The sequence below is a fragment of the Phycodurus eques genome, chromosome 4 (genome assembly GCF_024500275.1).
Source record: "Phycodurus eques isolate BA_2022a chromosome 4, UOR_Pequ_1.1, whole genome shotgun sequence".
In the NCBI taxonomy this organism is placed as follows: Eukaryota; Metazoa; Chordata; class Actinopteri; order Syngnathiformes; family Syngnathidae; genus Phycodurus; species Phycodurus eques.
Genome location: NC_084528.1, coordinates 30,352,000 through 30,373,878, shown reverse-complemented (window position 1 = coordinate 30,373,878; position 21,879 = coordinate 30,352,000). Strand labels below are relative to the sequence as shown.

The 21,879-nt window shown below is 41.1% G+C and overlaps 1 protein-coding gene across 1 annotated transcript in view; it reads right to left on the bottom strand.

The window, feature by feature from the left end:
• Nucleotides 1–21,879, bottom strand: part of cdkal1 (CDK5 regulatory subunit associated protein 1-like 1) — a 212,621-nt gene that overhangs the window by 37,561 nt on the left and 153,181 nt on the right. The window contains 2 exon segments of the mRNA XM_061675218.1: nucleotides 8,629–8,691; nucleotides 18,974–19,154. Coding sequence (XP_061531202.1) covers nucleotides 8,629–8,691; nucleotides 18,974–19,154 — 244 coding nt within the window.

Sequence of the window (21,879 nt, the reverse complement as noted above, 5' to 3'; positions counted from 1 at the left end):
GGAGGATTACTGTATCTATATTCCGTGATGAGAAGTTGCAGGGACTCATTGTTTCCAGGGCTGGGACTCATTGTTTCCGTAACATGTCCATCCCAGGACTCACATACAGTGGGTACGGAAAGTATTCAGACCCCCATAAATTATTCACTCTGTGGCCCAATTTTGTAACTCCGCTATAAAGAGAACAAAGTGCTACAGGAGAGAACCCGCAGTGGCCCTAATTCTCACCACCTTGGAGTCCTTAAGGTGTGTTTTTTTGTTGCAAACTCCATGTGGTCTTCATGTGTCTTGCACTGAGGAGAGGCGTCCGTCGGGCCACTCTGCCATAAAGCCCCGACTGGTGGAGGGCTGCAGTGATGGTTGACTTTCTAGAACTTTCTCCCATCTCCCAACTGCATCTCTGGAGCTCAGCCGCAGTGATCTTTGGGTTCTTCTTTACCTCACTCACCAAGGCTCTTCTCCCCAGATTGCTCAGTTTGGGAGGGTTCTGGTCGTCCCAAACGTCTTCCATTTAAGGATTATGGAGGCCACTGTGTTCTTAGGAACCTTAAATGCAGCAGAATATTTTTTGTAACCTTGGCCAGATCTGTGCCTTGCCACGATTCTGTTTCTGAGCTCTTCAGGCAGTTCCTTTGACCTCATGATTCTCATTTGCTCTGACATGCACTGTGAGCTGTAAGGTCTTATATAGACAGGGGTGTGGCTTTCCCGATCAAGTCCAATCAGTATAATCAAACACAGCTGGACTCCAATGAAGGTGGAGAACCATCAGCAAAAAATTCAACAATTCCGTTTATTTTCTGTCAATATGGGGTGCTGTGTGTACATTAATGAGTGAAAAAAATAACTTAAATGATTTTAACAAATGGCTGCAATATAACAAAGAGTGAAAGATTTAAGGGGGTCTGTAAACTTTCCGTACCCACTGTAGTCTCAAGTGTAAAATGATCTATGGAATACATTGCACACACGACAACTAACCTTTACCTACCATTAAAAAAGTGGGAAAGTAGAGGTCAGATTTTTTTTGTAACCTTCCATCATGAAAATTGAAAGATTCAAGATTGACATGGTCAGTCATAACTTCTAAAATCCCTGAAAAATCCAATAATCTCCTGCAATTCTAAATTAAGTTACAGCATTCATTTCTATGCTCATTTTTATTGTACATACATAAGTGCAGGTGTGGGAATTAAGCACCTGTTGACTCATACAAAAAGCAGATGTTGTTGTCAGACTGTTGTTACTCGACTGCTGGTGTTTACCCACACGGATTTACAGACACACGCACCTATAACTCTACATCAATTTTCGGATAACACTATCCCATTGAGGATACTTTATTCATAACTCAGAATTATTGCATAATAAAAAAATATATATATTTTTTTCTTTTACAAATGATTAACTTGGACAAATGAGTGACAAGCAGAACTTATTAAAGTTACATTGGCCATGTCCTTGCAGAAATGTTTTATACAGGTGTTGCATTGCAAACGACATGCACACTATAACATTACGATATTGAAACAAGACTTTCGGGGAACTGTAGCGAGGATGAAAGTTTTATAATACTCAATTTTCACAATTCGCAAGTGGGGGGAGCAGCATTTTCAACAACTTCTCTGTATGCTATTATATCCTAACGTACAGAAGCAATGTTTTTGCAAATTCTTTCTGGTTTTTTTCTTCTTTATTTTGTTAACCTCAAATAAATATGTGGTAGTTAGGAATCACTATCGGAGCACTTGGTATTTTCTTCTCCTTTTCTTCAAAGCGCTATAGCTGGTATTTAGCACAAATATGTTCTACTGGCTAAATCAGTGTTACAGCAGGAGTTAAAGGCCCACCTGCTGCTTGAAATAGACCTCACAACCTGCAAACAGAATCTGGATTCACTTCAATCTTTTATAACGATAATAAACACGTATTATTCAGTGAAAGTAAAAAGGTGAATGTTTAATATCCAATTACCAAATTAAAAGCGTGCGTAGTTTTAAAACCTAAACATTAATACAAGGCATCGCTTCTAGCCAGTTTTACCAAATCTAAAACAAAATATATTAATGATTTCAACACTGATGATTGCCATGTAAGGGGGGATTAGCAACAGTAGAGGTACAGAAACAAGAGAGAAAAAAAATGTTGTGAACATGTAAACACGTATATGCACAGTGAGCGATAAGCTCGCCACAGTGTGTTTAATGAAAAGCTGAAGTGCCTAACAAAGAAAACCAATGTAGTTTGCGTCTCTCAAGGCAAAGTGAATTAATCCTGCAGATATTGGCTGAGTTATTTGGCTGTCTTAGCATTGTGTGTGCAACTCTGTGATAAAGTGATAAACAGGGATTTAAATGGAAAGGGTGAAAGGAACAACCAACCACACAACATGCACAACATCAGCCAGATAAATAAGTACAGGAGCTGGATCAGTCATCTGTCCCTCGTCTTTTAGTGTGCACGAAAATAGAGGTCCAATCAGAACCAGTGAGGAATTCCTCTGACAGCACAGACACAAAGAAGAAACAAAAGTTGAGGCTGTTTCTGTCAATAGCTTAAGACAATGTGTCTGAATTTCCATATAGATTGTAATGATTTTTCTTGAAGCAGGCTTCAAATGTCTAAAGATTAGTTGAGCTAAGCAATCAGGGACAGTGAAACAATTAGGCAAATGAGGCTGCATTCATAATAAACCTTTATGCCTACTTGGCCGACACGCGTCCACTTGTAGGCTGGGAGCAATTAGACTGCTGGTGGCATTGTTCCACGGTTTTACCATTTTAAACCTACAATTCAACAGAATCTGAGGCTGTACAGTTGTAAATTGGACCAAAATATTTGTGTAAACATTTTTTTTCAATTACTTTTTGGTGACACTTTTCCAAAAAAAAAAAAAAATGGAGGAGCCTCAACAAATAAAGTTCAGAGAAAGACAGAAGAAAGGAAGAATATACACTGCAACATACATGATTTTTAATAAGGAAGAACCGTCGCACAAACTAGACAATCGCAAAAAAGAAATAAAAAGAAAAAATACAGTCGGTAACCGATACTGTACCTGCACAGGTAGTGATTGAATCTCGCATATAAAGTATACCAACTCACTGCACCTCCTGGTGTTCTTATTGGAAAACTAATTTGTGGCCCACCACATACAGTGGCTACCGAAAGTTTTCAGACCCCCTTAAATTTCTCACTCTTTGTTATATTGCAGCCATTTGTTAAAATAATGTAAGTAATTTTTTTTACTTTTTTTTTTACTACACACAGCACCACATATTGACAGAAAAAAACGGAATTGTTGAAATTTTTGCTGATGGTTCTACACCTTCATTGGAGTCCAGCTGTGTTTGATTATACTGATTGGACTGATTAGGAAAGCCACACACCTGTCTATATAAGAAGACCTTACAGCTCACAGTGCATGTCAGAGCAAATGAGAATCATGAGGTCAAAGGAACTGCCTGAAGAGCTCAGAAACAGAATTGTGGCAAGGCACAGACCTGGCCAAGGTTCCAAAAAATAAGGTTCCTAAGAGCACAGTGGCCTCCATAATCCTGAAATGGAAGACGTTTGGGACGACCAAAACCCTTCCGAGAGCTGGCCGTCCGGCCAAACTGAGCAATTGGGGGTTGAAGTGCCTTAGTGAGAGAGGTAAAGAAGAACCCAAAGATCCCTGTGGCTGAGCTCCAGAAATGTAGTTGGGAGATGGGAGAAAGTTCTAGAAAGTCAACCATCACTGAAGCCCTCCACCAGTCGAGGCTATATGGCAGAGTGGCCCGACGGAAACCTCTCCTCAGTGCAAGACACATGAAAGCCCGCATGGAGTTTGCTAAAAAACACCTGAAGGACTCCAAAATGGTGAGAAATAAGATTCTCTGGTCTGATGAGACCAAGATAGAAATTGTTGGCCTTAATTCTAAGGGACATGTGTGGAGAAAACCAGGCACTGCTCATCACCTGTGCAATACAGTCCCAACAGTGAAGCATGGTGGTGGCAGCATCATGCTGCGGGGGTGTTTTTCAGCCACAGGGACAGGGAGACTGGTTGCAATCGAAGAAAAGATGAATGCAGCAAAGTACAGGGATATCCTGGATGAAAACCTTCTCCAGAGCGCTCAGGACCTCAGACTGGGCCGAAGGTTCACCTTCAAATAAGACAATGACCTAAGCACACAGCTAAAATAATGAAGGAGTGGCTTCAGAACAACTCCGTGACTGTTTTTGAATGGTCCAGCCAGATCCCTCTTAAACCCAATTGAGCATCTCTGGAGAGACCTGAAAATGGCTGCCCACCAACGTTCACCATCTGACCTGACAGAACTGGAGAGGATCTGCAAGGAGGAAAGGCAGAGGAGCCCCAAATCCAGGTGTGAAAAACTTGTTGCATCATTCCCAAAAAGACTCATGGCTGTATTATCTCAAAACGGTGCTTCTACTAAATACTGAACAAAGGGTCTGAATACTTATTGGCACGAATAGAGAGTGGCTGAATCCAAGAGCAGTCAGAGGCAGATGTTAAAGGATGAATAGTTTATTGATGAAAGGTAATGGCGGTGGTCCTAGGTGTGTTGGCAGGCGGCGGTGTGGACAGGTGGCAGGCAGTGGTGAGGACTGGCGGCTGGCTTGGCAGCAGGAATTACGTGGATCAGGAACACGGGGGGGAAACACACTGGAACAAGGAGACACAGGAGTCAAAAAGGGAACGAGGAATAGGGTGATTTACGGGAGGTAAATGGGGTTGTGGTACCACTGAACGTAACTGCAATACTGCGGCGAGGATTTCAGGGCGTAGGTGGAGACAGGCTTAAGCAACGAGACGTGGAAGGTTGGGTGAATTTTCAAGGACAGTGGAAGCTTCAACCGGACGGAAGTGGGATTGATGATTTTGGTAATCGGGAAAGGACCAATGAAACTAGGAGTGAGCTAACGGGATTCAGTCTGAAGTGGGAGGTCGTGAGAAGAAAGCCAGAGAGATTTGCCCACCTTGTATTCGGGCGTCGGGGAGCGATGACGGTCCGCGAGCTGTTTGTTGCGTTCAGCGGACCGGGTCAATGCCGCACGGACGACATTCCATACAGCCTGGATCCGCTGGAGATGATCCTTGACTGCGGGGACTGCCACTGCATTTCTGGCCAAGCAGTATTTTTCATTCAAATATTTACTGTAATTATGAGTTTAGTGCTGCATTTGCAGCAGTTTACGGCACGTTCCGACACAAATTCAGGCTACGTTGCCATCATAGGAATGGAAATCTGTCGTAAAACTGAAGATCCCTTTCAATCAGACTTTAGACTGCTGTTGTTGAGATGATTCTTTTTTTTTTTCCCAGTTTAATTTCTCTCGTATTTTTCTGCATTATATGTCATCTCTTGCCTACTTATTGAAAGCTACAAGGACAATACAATGAACCAGCACTGTGTGGCCACACAGATTAGAATCCCAGAAAACCGGTTCCAACTGAAGTCACGGCTCTCATTTGCGTTTGGTCATTTGCAGGGCCGTACATGCGTACGTGCGTTTCATAAGTCCCTCTTGTGTAAGCTTGACAGATTGAGCAAAATGTATACATGTCTATAGAACTCTGCTGTGCAACAGGAAAAGAAGAGACAAGCATGTCTTTGGCAAACAGCATCGCAATGTGGGCGGAATATCATTGCAGACGCGCACACCAGATTTTAATTAACATGCAAGCGGACTGGGGACAGTCAGTGGCATTGTTATCTCATGCCAATATTCTGAAGATGGTGTGACCTATTGGACACTTTTTAATGATAACACTGAAATAGACGTGGACTGACAAGCAAATAGAATGTGGAAAGAAAACAAACCGCTGAACCCAATAAATGTTTTGTCTCTTTCCGTTGCCGCTTTTGTCTACTCAAGTAGTACTTTAATTAACAGGAAAAACGAGGACAAAAGTGTGGCAAGCAAACGTCAAGTTTGACAAAGACAGAGGTTAGCTTTTCGCAACATTATAAACCAGTAGCTTGGAAAAATCCTTCAGCAAATAAACACAATTAGGATCCCCAAGGGGGGAGGGGGAACAATGAAAAAAAATATATTAAAAGTGATCTGTTGGGGAGAGAGAGACCTGTTAGACTAATTAACTTTTTCCATTTTTTTTTATTTATTTCTTCTTTGTGACAAATGCTAATAACGTGAATGTTAGCGGGAAAACTGGAAGTTCACAAAAACTGGTAGGAGGGGGAATTTATTGTGTGCAATTAAGTTATATTTTCCATGAACGCTCATTCATTGGTTTTTCATCGTAACTGCCCCTACCTACTTCCTTTATTCCAATTGGATTTTTTAAATATTTTGCACAGCCTCTCTCTTGTAGCCTTCCCTGGTGGGGCTGAGCAGGTGCAACGGTCCATGTTGACAGCTTGTCCCTTCTCTCTAGCTGCAAGGCAAACTGTCACTCTTGTCATTCAGGCCTATGCACACAGCACGGAAAATGGATGCGGCATCTGTATTTGTATGTTCTCAGGAGATTATGATGGCGCACAGTGACAGGGTCAAGGGGCACTGTAAGCACTGAGAGAACCAGCTGAAGGCGTGCACTGCACATTCAACCGGGCACGCGTCTCACAACTTTGACACGGCAGGGCCGAGCCTTCAGGGGCACAAAATAAATAAATAAATACTTTAAATTAAAATTAAAAAAAGAAGAAAATCAAGAGAAAATGCAGAGGTGTTAGTCTGTGTATTGTGTTTTTACACAATTTATACAACCTTGCAGTATGTCTGTGCTCAGCAAAAGCACATTTTCTCTGGAGTACCTATAAATGAACATGCCAGCACCAGCAAGCTCGTGACGACCAGCTGACCACATACATCAAACCCTGTTTATTCTATAGTTATTTAAGATAATACTTGCAAAGTTAACTGCCTTACTCGAAAACACGAGAGAAAAAAACACACACAATCTACAAATGAATGATCCAGGACTAATCTCTGAAATACGGAGGCTTAAGACACAAAACACTGCAATATTATGTGTTCTAAAACAATACACTGAACAGTGGGGCATTATTGAGAGTTCACTGTAAACATTACTGAGCGTGCGTGCGGAGGTGTGTACATATGTGTGTGTGTGTGGTGCAGGGCACTGGCCCTAGACAAAGTGCTGTGCCAGGCTTCTGCCCACCGGTCTTTTCATTGCTGATGGATGGGCCGAGTTCAGCACCATCTGGCTACAGGATACTTCACATTAATCATTGCAAACACACGCAGAGGCACACCCACTCGCAACGTTTCTCTTAAAATACACCCGGGGGGGGTATGAGTGTTTAACACTGTACGTACATGTTCATAAAAATGTAAACTCTCATGTGATATTTAACTGAGATCAACTACATGACAGGAAAATACAAAGCCCAATAAAGAAGGAAGCTAATATTTCATTAACCCAATTGAGTGGCAATATAAGTCTGTATTGAAGGTTGACATTTACCTCTCTCGTGATTTCTCATTAGCCATGGGAGGTTAAGACACAACTTTGGCAATAAAACAACAATTAGTTCATTGAAAAACATTGTTTCATTTAGGTTTGTAGCCCGCAGCTTTGAAACAATAAAGGCCCACATACAAAACAGCCTCCCCGCAACTCAGTCTTTATTAATGACCTTTTCCTACATCGCCGAATGCATATTAGCAGTAATAGCCGTAAAGATGCAGACTTCTCGCTACCCTTTATATACATGCTTTCTCGCTGTTACACGTGTACACAGAGAGCACACTAATGTGAACTCACAAAACCTTCTCTAAACTATAAGCTGAAAGGCCGGGCACCCATTGGATTCAAACAGAAATAGGAGGGCTACCTTCAGACGAAGAGCGATATGGTCTTAATAAAAACTGATTTTCATCCGCATTTCCTCAGCGAATGGACACAGGCAAAGACGGGCAGACCTTGGTGGATCTGGGAGGACTCATGCTTGGCATTAGATCTTTTTAGCAAATTATATCTCACAGCTATCTTGACTTGTAATGCACAGGGATTTGTTTTGCACATCTACAATCTCTGGAGATGGAAAAAGAATTACATGAGCATTCTGGGATTTATGGGAAACTGTGTAACAGTAGATTTGCGAAATCATTTTAGTGAAAGAAGGATTGGACTAGTGTTCCTGGGTGTTTGAAATCAGAGTTGCACTGTTCAGATGCAGTGTCTATTTTTAATAGTATTTTGGAATTCCACATCGTAAGAAGAGGAGTTCTCTCTCTGTGCTGTAAAGTAAAGCTTTCCACAAAAAGAGAGCAATAGTCGTCCAGATTTTCCACATCATTTAGTTGATGGTGCCTCGGTATTGAACACAATACTAACTGCATCACTGAATTCAGTGAGGATCGATCACCATACCGTATAGTTAAATGCTGAGCATCAAGCTCCGAGGAAAATGGGGCCCCATTGTAATCAGGAGCCAAAACCTAACATGCTTTCATCCACAAGATTGGTGACAAGAGATGATCCCATTAAGTGTAAAACTAAATCATCACGGTCCACGAATGACGACTGACAACATCTGATGTCAAGTGAGGGGCTTCTTCGGAAGCGCATGCTGAAGATGAAAGATGAACGTGGGTACTGATGGAGAAAAAAAAAGACAAATACAGTCTTACCTTGTGGTCATAAGGGTTGTAGGAGTGAAATAGTTGCGATAGTTCTTTTGTCCGTTGTTTCTTCTGTGATTGCAAACAGAGATGGAATGGAAGGTTAGACAGATACACACACACTTTAAACAAATGAAAAATCAAAATCTAGATTATAATTTCTTATTTGATTATGTCCTAATAACTCAAACTGGAAGGACTCCGCTTGAGGATCAAACCTAATTAAAGATATGAAAATGATTTACAAAATTTGGGCTTGTGCTAATACTTTTGACAAAAAACATGGAATACCGTACTTTCTCATGTATAATGCGCATTTCCCCCCACCAAAAAATTGTCAAAAGTCAATAGTGCGCATTATACATAGATATAGGGGCAAATGTCTATTTATATCATTCACATTTTATAAATTTATGCCCCCATCTAGTGGTTATGAAAAAGCTGTACGCTTTCATTCCAAAATGCCACCGCCACCTAGTGGTTATATAAAAAAGTGTAGCCTACGCCTTCATTCCAATATGACAGGGGTACGTATGACTGCATATATGTACAGTTGTGCTCATAGGTTCACATACCCTGGCGGAATTTGTGAAATATTGTTTTTTGTTTTTAATATGACTGATGACTGAACAACAACCATCATTAATTTCTTCTTGGTTATGTCGTGTTTAATGATAATGGTTTTCTGAAATACTTGACAGTTTAATTTGAATCCCATTAAAATAAAATTAAATGTGTTTCGCCTACTCCATGTTTCTTTAAAGAATTGTACCCCACCTTACAAATTCTCCCCGGGTAATCAAACATATGAGCACAACTGTGTGTTTTCGCATTTACTAAATAAAAGTAGGGTTGTTAATTTCAAAATAAGAGCAAGTAAATTAAAAAAAGAAAGTATCACGTGTTCAAATAAAATAACTAACAAAATACAGATAATACTTCATGTTTTGATCATATGGGTAGAAGCAAAATCATGCATTGTAAAAATGCATTATACATAAGTAGAAGGGTTTTCCAGAATGTTCAGGTCAACTTTGGGGGTGCGTATTATACATGGGTGCGCATTATACACGAGAAATGCCGGTACATATTACTGAAGATCAAACCTTAAAATTGTTCCACTCTAGTAAACCAGCGCGGCCTAATTTAAGGTAAAAACACAGCATATGGTTTGAAGATGTGAGACATGCGATACATCTCGACTTATTAACTTGTGAGGCCACTTCAGCAGACGGAGGAAAATCATTATGGCTAACAGCAACGCCCTCAGTCATTTATTAAATCTGGGAAATATAAAATGAAGACAAAGAGAGAGTAGAATAGAGACTTTTTCGCCTCCCAGTCATATCAGAAAATGTTTTGGATTAAATTTCTGTTCAAAGTCCAGCCTTAACCTTTGCAATACCATAATGTGTACTAAGACGCACACGCGTGAGACGTGACTGTTTGATACATGTAAATTGTTAATCCAATCAGTTACATGACGCTGACACAGTTACAAAGAGACGTAATTAACCCACTGATTAGGCCATGTCTGGGGGAAAGGCTGTATGCACTTGCCACTCTTGCTACTAGCAACTTTGTAACCATTGCCATTCTTTCTCTAGCTCGCTCTATTCCGCTCTGTGCTGATAGGTAAAAGCTTGATCTAGTGTCTTCTCAACATATAGGGAGCTGACAAGCCTACAAGGTAGCTCTGCTTCCACACACGGGCGTCACTGCAGCTTCAGGAAACAAACACAAATGGTGGGAAATGAGGAGAAAACTGGAAGAAGGGTGAGAGGACAAATGCAACGAAATGAAATGGAGGACAAAGGCTGACGAGAGGATACGTGCTGGAAAGTGGAAAAAGCTAAAGCTACTGTATACTGATACTGTTATGTTGCAGATGCAAATGTTCATTATACATGGAAATTTGTTATTTGCAGTAAACCTTGGGCTGCAACCATTTAGCACCCAGGGGCCAAATCCAGATCTTGTGTTAGCAAGGGGAACTGGCTGGAAATTAAGCTAGCAGGTTTTGGGCTTGGGGATGGAAAAAAAAAATCCCTTTATGTGATGGAGGACAGCACACAAAATGGGGTGTGTGGTCTCAATACCCTTACATGAAGTTGTGTTCTGTATGTGTGGGAGTGAGTGATGCACTGCAGGCCATCAATTTGATTGTGCAAGATGCAACCCTATCCACAATCATGCGATCACCTCATCACGCCTCATATTCCTGTGATCACACATTTCTTCTTCCCAATGACCACTTTGCGCCCCCCCCCCCCAATTAAGGTTCTTCTGGCTTCGATAATAATTTTCCATGTCCATCTACTTCAGGGTTTATTTTTCTTTCACCTAAATCCCTCTAGCACTCCCAGTCGAGGGGCTGGTCCACCGACTGAAAACCTGTCTCTCTCTCTCTCAATATTTTCTTTGGCTTTCCCTCGGTGCCCTTCTTCCTCATCTCCTATATCTCCACACAGGAGGGAAGAACTCATACTTATTCACTCTTCACTGTCTCCCCCAGCATCTCCTTCCCCCCTTAGTCAGTGAATCACACTACATGTGCCTGGAGCACCTTAGGTGAGAGCAATCCTCTCATCATCATTGCTTAGAACCATTCTGCCTACTTCTGCCACCCCTTCATCAGGTGTGTGCGTGTGTGTGTGTGCAGCCACAACACAGATATATATACGCAGGTCAGGGTTTCTTAATCCCCCAGTTTCTCCAATGATATGCACTCCATGCAGCAAATTCTCACTCACACACACACACACACACACACACACACACACACACACACTAAAGTTGTTGTTCAAATGGACTCATAAAAATGTAAATAATAGAAGGAAATAGAATGAGAAAATGTGCAGAATGTCAACGGAGACTGCAACAATGAACTAAGCACAAAATAGTGGAATAATAAAGATTCTCCTCCTTAATAATGTGATCTTGTAAAAGTAATGTGAGACTGTCACAGGCAGGCATCAACATTATGACATCCACATTTTCAATTAAACTTGAGGCTCCAGGTAGGATATGCCAGCCTGGGCTGATTACATACAATACTTTTTTTTTTTTAATTATTTTTTTTTTTATATAAATGTTGAAATAATTAATTAATTTCACTCTCTAAAACACCATTTCCATCAAATACATGTTTTACATTTTAATTTTTTTTTTTTTTGTATTTTTTTGCTCCGCTACGATCATAATGGTAGTGCACAAGTGCAAAGTTCTAATAATGTAGTGTGTGTGTGTGCGCGCACGCATGTGTGTGTACATTGTGTGTGTAAGTGTGTTGTCTTCAACCCAGAAAACTAAATCTAGCGTGCTGTCAATGTTGTGTCAGTGACAACCCGACAATGCAAAGCCAATGTGTTTATGTGGCTTTGCCATCAACGTGATGGGGAACGATAGTTGTTGCCATGACGTCCATCTGTTGTTGCTGTATCTCGAGACAGATGCTGTGGCTAACAGGAAGTGACATTACACAGATGCCTACACTTACACAGAATACGGGGGCGCACGCTCAAAAATCTCATTTTGTGAATAACACAGTATTGTACATGCATGTGTGAAGATGTTGTTTTGTGAGGAATTTTTTTGTGTGGCTTAATACTGTACGCATGAGGCTGATCTTTTCCGAATTAAGACATTGGCTTTGGTCTTTTCAAACTGACTTTTTAGACATTGCAAGTTAGTAAACCGCAATACAATGTAGATTAATAAAGTGATTATACAGCCTCTCACTGGATCGAGTTATAATTATGTATGTGTGCCAAAAGACTTAACGGGAAAATAATTTGGTTACAATTCTCTGTAGAGAGTTTCGGGTAAACAAATAACCCAATGATGAAATTATAGGACAAAGATTGGAATTTCACATCCCTTTTGGATGCATGTTAAATTGCCCCAATTTTAGGTTGAGTTTGGTGCAATAACTTACAGCTATAAAAAAGACTTTCCACACTAAAGTTCGACCGAAAATCCATATTCATATATATATTGACACGTGTTTTACAACCCCAATTCCAATGAAGTTGGGACATTGTGTTAAACATAAATAAAAACTGAATACAATGATTTGCAAATCATATTCAAACAATATTTAATTGAATACACTACAAAGACAAGATATTTAATGTTCAAACTGACAAACTGTATTGTTTTTATCAAATAATCATTAACTTAGAATTTTATGGCTGGAACATGTTCCAAAAAAGCTGAAAAGGTGGCGCAAAAAAGAAAAAAAAATGGGGCGAGGTTTTCACCTCTTTGTGAACAAGTGCGTGAGAAAATTGTCGAAAAGTTTCAGGACAATGTTCCTCAACGTACAATTGCAAGGAATTTAGGGATTTCTGCATCTACGGTCCATTACATCATCAAAAGGTTCAGAGAATCTGGAGAAATCACTGCATGTAAGCGGCAAGGCCGAAAACCAACATTGAATGCCCGTGACCTTTGTTCCCTCAGGCGGCACTGCATCAAAAACCAACATCAATGTGTAAATTATGTATTATCACCACTATTATCACCACATGGGCTCAGGAACACTTCAGGAAACCAATGTCAGTAAATACAGTTTGGTGCTACATCCACAAGTGCAACTTGGAACTCTACTATACAAAGCAAAAGCCATTTATCAACAACACCCAGAAACGCCGCTGGCTTCTCTGGGCCCGAGCTCATCTAAGATGAACTGATGCAAGGTGGAAAAGTGTCCTGTGGTCCACATTTAAATTGTTTTTGGAAATTGTGGCCATCGTGTCCTTCGGGCCAAAGAGGAAAAGAACCATCCGAACTGTTATGGACGCAAAGTTCAAAAGCCAGCATCTGTGATTGTATGGGGCTGTTAGTGCCAATGGCATGGGTAACTTACACATCTGTGAAGGCAGTATTAATGCTGAAAGGTACATACAGGTTTTGGAGAAACATATGCTGCCATCCTAGCATATGTTTCTCACATATGCTGCCATCCAAGCAACGTCTTTTTCATGGACGCCCCTGCTTATTTCAGCAAGACAATGCCGAACCACATTCTGCACATGTTACAACAGCGTAACTTCGTAGTAAAAGAGTGCGGGTACTAGACTGGCCTGCCTGCAGTCCAGACCTGCCTCCCATTGAAAATGTGTGGCACATTATGAAGCGTAAAATACAGCTGAAGCTGTACATCAAGCAAGAATGGGAAAGAAGTCCACCTACAAAGCTTCAGCAATTAGTGTCCTCAGTTCCCAAACGTTTATTGAATGTTGTTAAAAGAAAAGGTGATGTAACACAGTGGTAAACATGACCCTGTCCCTGCTGTTTTGGAACGTGTTGCAGCCATAAAATTCTAAGGTAATGATTATTTGCTAAAAACAATAGTGTAGTGTATTCAATTAAATATAGGTTGAACATGATTTGCAAATCATTGTATTCTGTTTTTATTTATGTTTAACACAACGTCCCAACTTCACATTGGAATTGGGGTTGTACCTTGTAGAGTTTTTGATACAGTGAAGTTGTTGCTTTGGCACATTTGAATAATTGCATGTCAAAGTAAAACCTGAAGGTGAAAACAAAATAAATAAATAAAAAATAATCAACCTCATTAATCATGTGCTAGTCGTACCTGGCCCCAGACAGCAACTTCAGCGTTAGCTCACACTTAATGCTTGTTGCCTCTGGTCAAGTATTATTGGCTCCCATGATATTCATTAGAGAGAAAGCCTTTGCATTTGGGACGGACGAGCATGTGTTTTTGCATGTGCGTGATGTCGGAGATGAATGATGGCAACACTCTGAGAAACTGCTACTAGTAGCTGGCCAGCTGTTTAACTTGGAGGGCAGCTGCACCAATGCCTCATGGGTAATGAAGTCCTTAACCAATTAGAATCTGGGGAAATTAACAACACAGTCCCACCAGAGCTACTCATCTCTTTCCCCATCACTTTTTTTTCCTTCTCACTCGCTTCGGCAGCTGCTCACTGGAAACTCTTTCTAGCATTCAAACAGACAGCCCAACACACACGCAAACACAAACACGCATACACACAGACTCAATTCAGCAAGTCCATTTATTAAGGCTAAGTTCCTGTCACCTGGGGATGATTATGGAGATCCAAGCTAATAACATTCACATCCTTCTATTCTCTACATGCTGCCATCTTTCCCTTTATCCCTGTGGTCTTATTTTCCTTCCATCTGCTTCTGCTCTACGCTCCATGCGGCTTTCTCGCATATATCACAGACTACAATAGGCAATAACTTGCAGATACCACAAAACACCTGGACCTCCTCGCAGCTGGACAGTCTCTCACTCTCGTGTGTTTTCTTTGCGTCACTAATTAGGCAGTTGGCTTGGACCACTGGCCTAATAGATCAGCCTTTGGTGATTGCCCGAGTTCTTTGCCTTTTCATCTGCTGTTAATGTTAAACAAAACAGTACACTGACTAGATTACGTTTAAGGTCTGAGTTCTTTCTTGCAGTGCCAATATGCATCTAATCATCTAACAATACACAAAAAAAAGCAAGCACTTTTCAGATTTTTTTTTTTTACGTGTCTAAATGAGTTGGTATTAATTCACCAAACCTTGATCTAGCTAAGATAAACAGTCTCCAACATTTCTGCTTCGACGCATACAGGTCACCCAAAAACAATCCTTCACTCTTTGTATTTTGAATTCTTATACCACGTCAATTTGACGTCTTGCTAATGTTTGTCTAAACTATTCACCGGGTTTCAGGCCACAAGCAAAGAGGCGAGTGCATTTTGAAGGGGCGTGGTGCGCATGGTGCTACAAGTAGATGTTGTAATTCTTTACACGTTTGTGTATTTTGTATTGCGAAACAAACGCATACTATTTTTGGTTAAAGGGATAGCTGTAAGCCAAATGTCTTACCCTTCTAGTTTCATCATTGTCGTTTAGGGTCAAACCTTATTAGTCCAATTGAAGGCTGGTGCAGAGCAATGTAAGATTGCATTCTAAGCCCAACCTCGCCAAGTTTGTTTGGAAGCCGTACTTTTTCTCGGCGGTCTGGACCTGTTGCTTTTACTGTGTTCACACCTTGATTGAACAAACTGCACCAAGGGAAAAACAAACAAAAAAACACATTGATCTGTCAGAAAAACAACAACAACTGAAAACTAGCATTATATACAGTTGAATTATTATTGAAAAGGCAAAATATAAGCTTGCCAATTATCCCACAGCTAATTGATGTGAACTTTCAGCTAATACAGTCGAACAAAGACGGCGAGGTCTATCTAAGTGCACAGTGCCACTCCAGAGCCCAATGGCTCATTCCCCAGTAGGTATTCTTTTCATTCCAATTCCAACTTCTTTTCTACTCGCTTTCGCTCCCTCTTCTCACATCCGCTCTCTACTCTATCTACTACTCCATCCATCCCTCCAGCCCCATGGCTATTCAGCGCACTCGCGTTCCAGACAAACCATCTGGTCCGCTTTATTAATGACTGACCCTTCACGGCCTCAACGTCGCCTAGCTAGTGTGTTTGTGTTTGTGTGTGTGTAAGAGCAGGTGCATGCTGACAGATGTAATTTTTTATTTTTTTTGCAGGTTTGTCCAACAGAAGCAGGTGAAATACTAACACAATGTTTGTTCTTTTGTCACGTAGTCACTGTTAAGTACGCCTTTAATTAAATTTTCATTTAAACGTAGTTGGCCAGTGGCCCATTACTATGAAATAACCTATTGCATGAGTGTATAAAATAACCGTATCCAAATTATCTGAAAAGTAAGCTACTGCAATAAAGTTTGGAAAAACTCTCATTTTCTTGTAAACCGTTTCTACAAGCTCTGGCATTTTTCCACTGTCTAACTTTCAAAGAGTTGGAGGTAGGGTGTGAAGGGGTGCCTGCTTACATCCAACCCCTGACAATAAGAGTCGGATGAGACCGATCCGACAGAAAGAAAAGCGAGCAAAAAAAGATAAGAAGCGGAGCAGCTGTGCGGTTGCCTGGGGATTGATCCCTCTAAGACACACTCAACGTCTCCTCAGAGAATCAAGTGAAGGGGGGGACAAAGGGAATGACTTATGAAGACGCTCCACATGAAAGAAATGTGTCAACACTTTGATGGTAAAGAGTGAGAGAGTGTAAATGCAAGAGTAGATGGAGCATAACATGCAAGGTTCAGAATAGGAGGTCACGCTCCAGAAAAAAAGGTCAAAAAGAAGCCGAGCTTCAATTTGAAGGTAAGCACAACTGGCATGTTCTGATGGTATAAGTTTCAATTTGAACCTGTTGAATTATGGAGCATGGTAATATTAGCAACCTGGAACTGTTGTGTTAATAGCTTCATGCTCACTAACAAGTCCTCATTTAGTGCTGTAGTTCCTTGCATCTGCTGCTGCATACAAGATGAAACACTCAAGGCTTCTTTATACTCGCGCGGCGGGCGACCGCGCTGACGTCACTGCGGCTATCCCGCACGCAGTTTGCCTTTATACTCGAGCGCAACCCACGTGCGCCGTTTTGAAAGTGTGCTGCAGTTCTCCTCCAAGTCGGGGGTGTCGCTACGGCTGGTATTGGCTAGGACGCCACAGGGTGGAGTTTCCTCTGCATTTTGTGGCCATTTCCGGTTGCCGTTTTTACTTTCCTTTCCGTAAGAAGGAACGAAGCAACAAAAATGGCGACTGTGGAACAGAGTCTGCTAGAACAAATGGACCTACATGACCAGACGATAGGTTCAATTCTGCTGCAAAATCGATCGAGAAGGTGGCGGCGTAGGTGCTATGGGGAACCGGGAGGAACGTTGATTACATCATCACAGGATGTGACTAAAACGAACCAATCACGAGCGATGATCTCCGCGGCATTCGACGCGCAGCAACAATTTTTGCCGTGTGCGCGTCAACCAATGCAGAGAGGTCTCGCGGGTCGGTCACGTGATACGGGAATTTGAAGAGGCCTTAAGGCCTCCCACCGCACACCGTGTGCTGCGGCTGAACCCGACTAGAATGGACCATCGCAAACAAATTATAGTTGGTGACTCACACCCGTACATCAAGCGATTTGATATTCCGACGCTTTGCGACCCTGCATTGTGTTTTGACACTCCACATACAGTATATTGTACTGTATCACTTTATTAAAACCATAAAAACATAGCCTGAGGGTCAGTCAAAGACAGGAAGTGGACAGGAAGGAGAGAGTGTGGATATTTTGTCTTCTTCTTCCTTGACCCCATTCACCGACTGTAGCCGGCTCGTTACATAAATCGCTCGTGTGCATTTTGGCGACGGAGAGACATATATAGTTATGTACCTGTCCTCGCATACTCTCTGCGGCCCCCATTTTGAGAACCACTGTTCTAAAGGATTGCTGTGTGACAATTCTAAAATTCTATTGGAGCTGCAAGACCTGGAGGCTTTGTGATAGTTGTTTGACTGATAGATGCCTCATCCCGTCACCTACACTCAAGAGCATACGCTAATCCAAAGTAAATCCGTCCAGGTAGTTTCAACTTGGAAGACATTTGGAACTCACGAACAGGCTTTAACACTTACTGTAAGACGTGTGAGCATTAATATTTGGTACCTTCAAATGACGACTATATATATGTGGGTTTGTCTTTTGATAGCTTTCAGGATTAGTAATATTAGAATCTTTACAGAAGTTATGGAGACACGACAGAACTGGAGCAGGAGTTTTGGATTTCAAATGACAAGAGGCAGGCATGTGTTTCCTCTTAACCCACACAGGAAAATGTATTGAGTGTAATTCTAATTTCTTTAAATGCACACACACCGAGGAAAAATCACCCGAAATAAGCACACGCAAGTCCTCATATTGCAAACTTCAAAGCACTTGAGGTTTGGATTAAAGTTGAATTAAAAATCGGGGTTTAATTTTTGGGGAAAATATAGTTTACATTCCAAAGTTCAGTATTGCTGTAATTGAATGGGAAAGGTGTTTTTATTGTCGTGTCGTTCTTCCTTTTTTGTCTTGTACAGGCTATGACTATTGAACATGACTATTTGATTTAGAACAGAAATGAATCAATGTATCAACAAGATTCTATTATGTAGTCATTTCATCTTGAAGCAATGTGGGTTTGAACGGTTAGTAGAACGCAACAATGCTTCAATGTTGTTATCATAGATGATCTTGTTTTTTTTTTTTTTTATTATTAAATCTTACCTAGCGCTTATCGTTTTCCTTGCTATGGAAAAGTCATTGTATTAACTGTTCCAGAGCCCTAGTCACATATTTTACTGACTAATACGTACAAGAGTAAAGACAGGATAAAGCCCCCCCCCACATAAACTCTAATGCATACAAGTCAAGACAAAATGCTTCACACTTGAATTGTCAAGATGAAAGACTGTATCCGCTCTTCTTTGCATGCACTCACCACGTGTGGAGGCACTTGCTCCATCTTGGCGGCTGGCGTCCCAGGTCTGGGGTAGAACTGATTGATGAAGAGACTGGGGAATCGATAACGTTTCACCAGGTCTATAGTTTCTCTGAAGTCTTCCTCTGTCTCGCCAGGAAAGCCGCAGATTATATCTGTCGCAATTGTTACACCTGGGACCCTGAGAGAGTGACAGAGACGAAGAGTGTGAGACGATTTTAATGAATGACCGCAACATACAATGGGAAGACTGAGCATGAACATTTTCAAACTGAAATGCTTGTCGACGACCACAGCGGAATCCTGGAATCCTCCTATTCCTTATGATAAATTATGTTAAAAGTTGATCATGATTTTTGACCTCAACCCCATCCAACACCTTTGGGACGAACTTCAATTATGTTTGTAAAATAGGAGATGAACAACAACTATAACAGTACAACTCTGGCCCCGTTAACAATAAACTGCACTAAATAACCTGCTATGATTGGGACCACAACTATGGCTACTGCTTGATCAATTTTTTTATTTTATTTTTTTTAATGGGGAAAAAAAAGAAGCCGTGGTTTGTGACGAACCAACATTTTCCCACTGCTGAAAAACTACGAGACGTTCCGTAGAAGGGCAGGGCAGGTCCCCATGGACTCATTCAGCCAATCTAAACCTGATTTGGAAACCATTAGCCAATTGGTTGCTACTGGTTATTGATCTGGTTGCTCACTGGATTAATTGTAGCCGGGAAAAGGGAATAAATGCATTGATTCGTTCTACACATTGTGTTTGTATTGGCAAGTGTTGAGCGGCTCGTGAAAGAAATGCAAGGCCGGGCCGTCCGTAGCTGGAAAAAGCAGCTCTCTCTAGAGTAACTACTTGACATTACAGTTTTAATGGATGCTGTTTTCACATGTTGCAGTACAGTTTTAATGATTAGTGAAAATCCCTGAGGCATTTGACCTCATACCTGATGGCCAAACCAACTGTCCACTGTTTCCACGAAAAGGGCAAAATTAGCAAGTGGAGATTTCTGACAAACAACATTCATGAGAGAATAGTTTACGTACATTAGAGTTGTCCCGATCCGATCACGTGATCAGAAATGGGGCCAATCATGTAATTTTCAGATGATTGTTCTTGGGTGAAAACAATATTTATATATTTTTTTCCTCTTCTCTTTGGCGCCGGCACGGTGGACGACAGGTTAGCACATCTGCCTCACAGTTTTGGGGACCGGGGTTCAAATCCCGGCCCTGCCTGTGTGGAGTTTGCATGTTCTCCCCATGCCTGGGTGGGTTTGCTCCGGGGCACTCCGGTTTCCTCCCACATCCCAAAAACATGTGTGGTAGGTTGATTAAGGACTCAAAATTGCCCGTAGGTGTAAATGTGAGTGCGAGTGGTTGTTTGTTTCTAGGTGCCCTGCGATTGGCTGGCAACCGGTTCAGGGGGTTCCCCGCCTCCCGCCCGAAGACAGCTGGGATAGGCTCCAGCAGCCCGCGACCCTAGTGAGGATAAGCGGGAAGGAAAATGGATGGATGAATGGATGTTCTCTTTGGCATTCCAGCATCCTCAATTTGAGCATCTACATGTATTTGCATTGGAGGCATGTTCTTCATTCTTTATCTCTATAGGGACACTTCTACATTATTCGTACATTTGTTTTGATCACGCTGGATTATTTTCATACTTCTGCTCACTCATGTGTTTGAGAACTCTGCACCATTTGGACAATCGTCACTGTACCAGATCATTGCACTATTAGTCACTGTAAACTGCTCAAAATGCTAAAAAAAAAAAAAAATAATATATATATACATATATACATATATATATATATATATATATATATATATATATATATCTCGTCATAGTGGCTGTTAGTTGTTGTACTAGAGTGGCTCCAACTACCGGAGACAAACCGGGGCAAATGGTATTCATTGTAGAATTACACATTTTTCTGAATAAAACTATTGATTACAAGCCCTCTACTAAAGAAATAAATTGGCAATGTATTCCATAGCCTATATATGAAAGATATAAAAACAAAAATAGCTTGGTAAAAAAGTAATTTATGTGTGTTTGAGTAATGAGATCAAGAACAAGAAGAGTAAAGAAAACAAGACAAGGAATGGTCTCCCCAATCGACAACATGATGCATCTTTGATTACATTAACTTCCTGCATCTGCAACCCCCTGATAACCCCTGACCTATTGATGAGTTCCAATTGGCTGATGGTCATTAATATTAACCAATGGCCTTCAGGCACAGTCATCCTTGACCTCTGAGATCTAACTGATAACTTCCCTACTGAAAGGAAAATTAAATGTGTATGTGTGTGTGTGGGGGGGGGGGGGGGTGCAAATAGATGTCCTTTGATGAATGATGATCGCGACAGACGACGTTTCAATTGTTTTCAGGACTCACATGAATGTGGCGTATCACCTAGTTAATAACATACAATTTATGAATGATACTTGCATCCTTCTGCATTGTATTGATTAGCAATTTTAGTAGCAATAAGGTGGGGAAAAAAATCGATAGAAGCATTTAAAAATACAGGGATTGGTTTGATCAATATTTCCTGAAACAAAGGACTATTTGCCGTCTGTGGGCTTCTTGTGATAATTAATTTCGTCAAAGCCCCTGTAGGGTGAAGATGTTTTGGGGGGTTTCAATTGTATGCACAGAGTTGTAAATTTTAATCCAAACTTTTACAACCCCAATTCTAATGAAGTTGGGACATTGTATTAAACATAAATAAAAACAGAATACAATGATTTGCAAATCATGTTAAACCTATATTTAAATGAATACATTACAAAGACAAGATATTGTTTTTGAGCCCAGTTTAAGGACAATGTTCCTCAACGTGCAATTGCAAGGAATTTAGGGATTTCATCATCTACGGTCC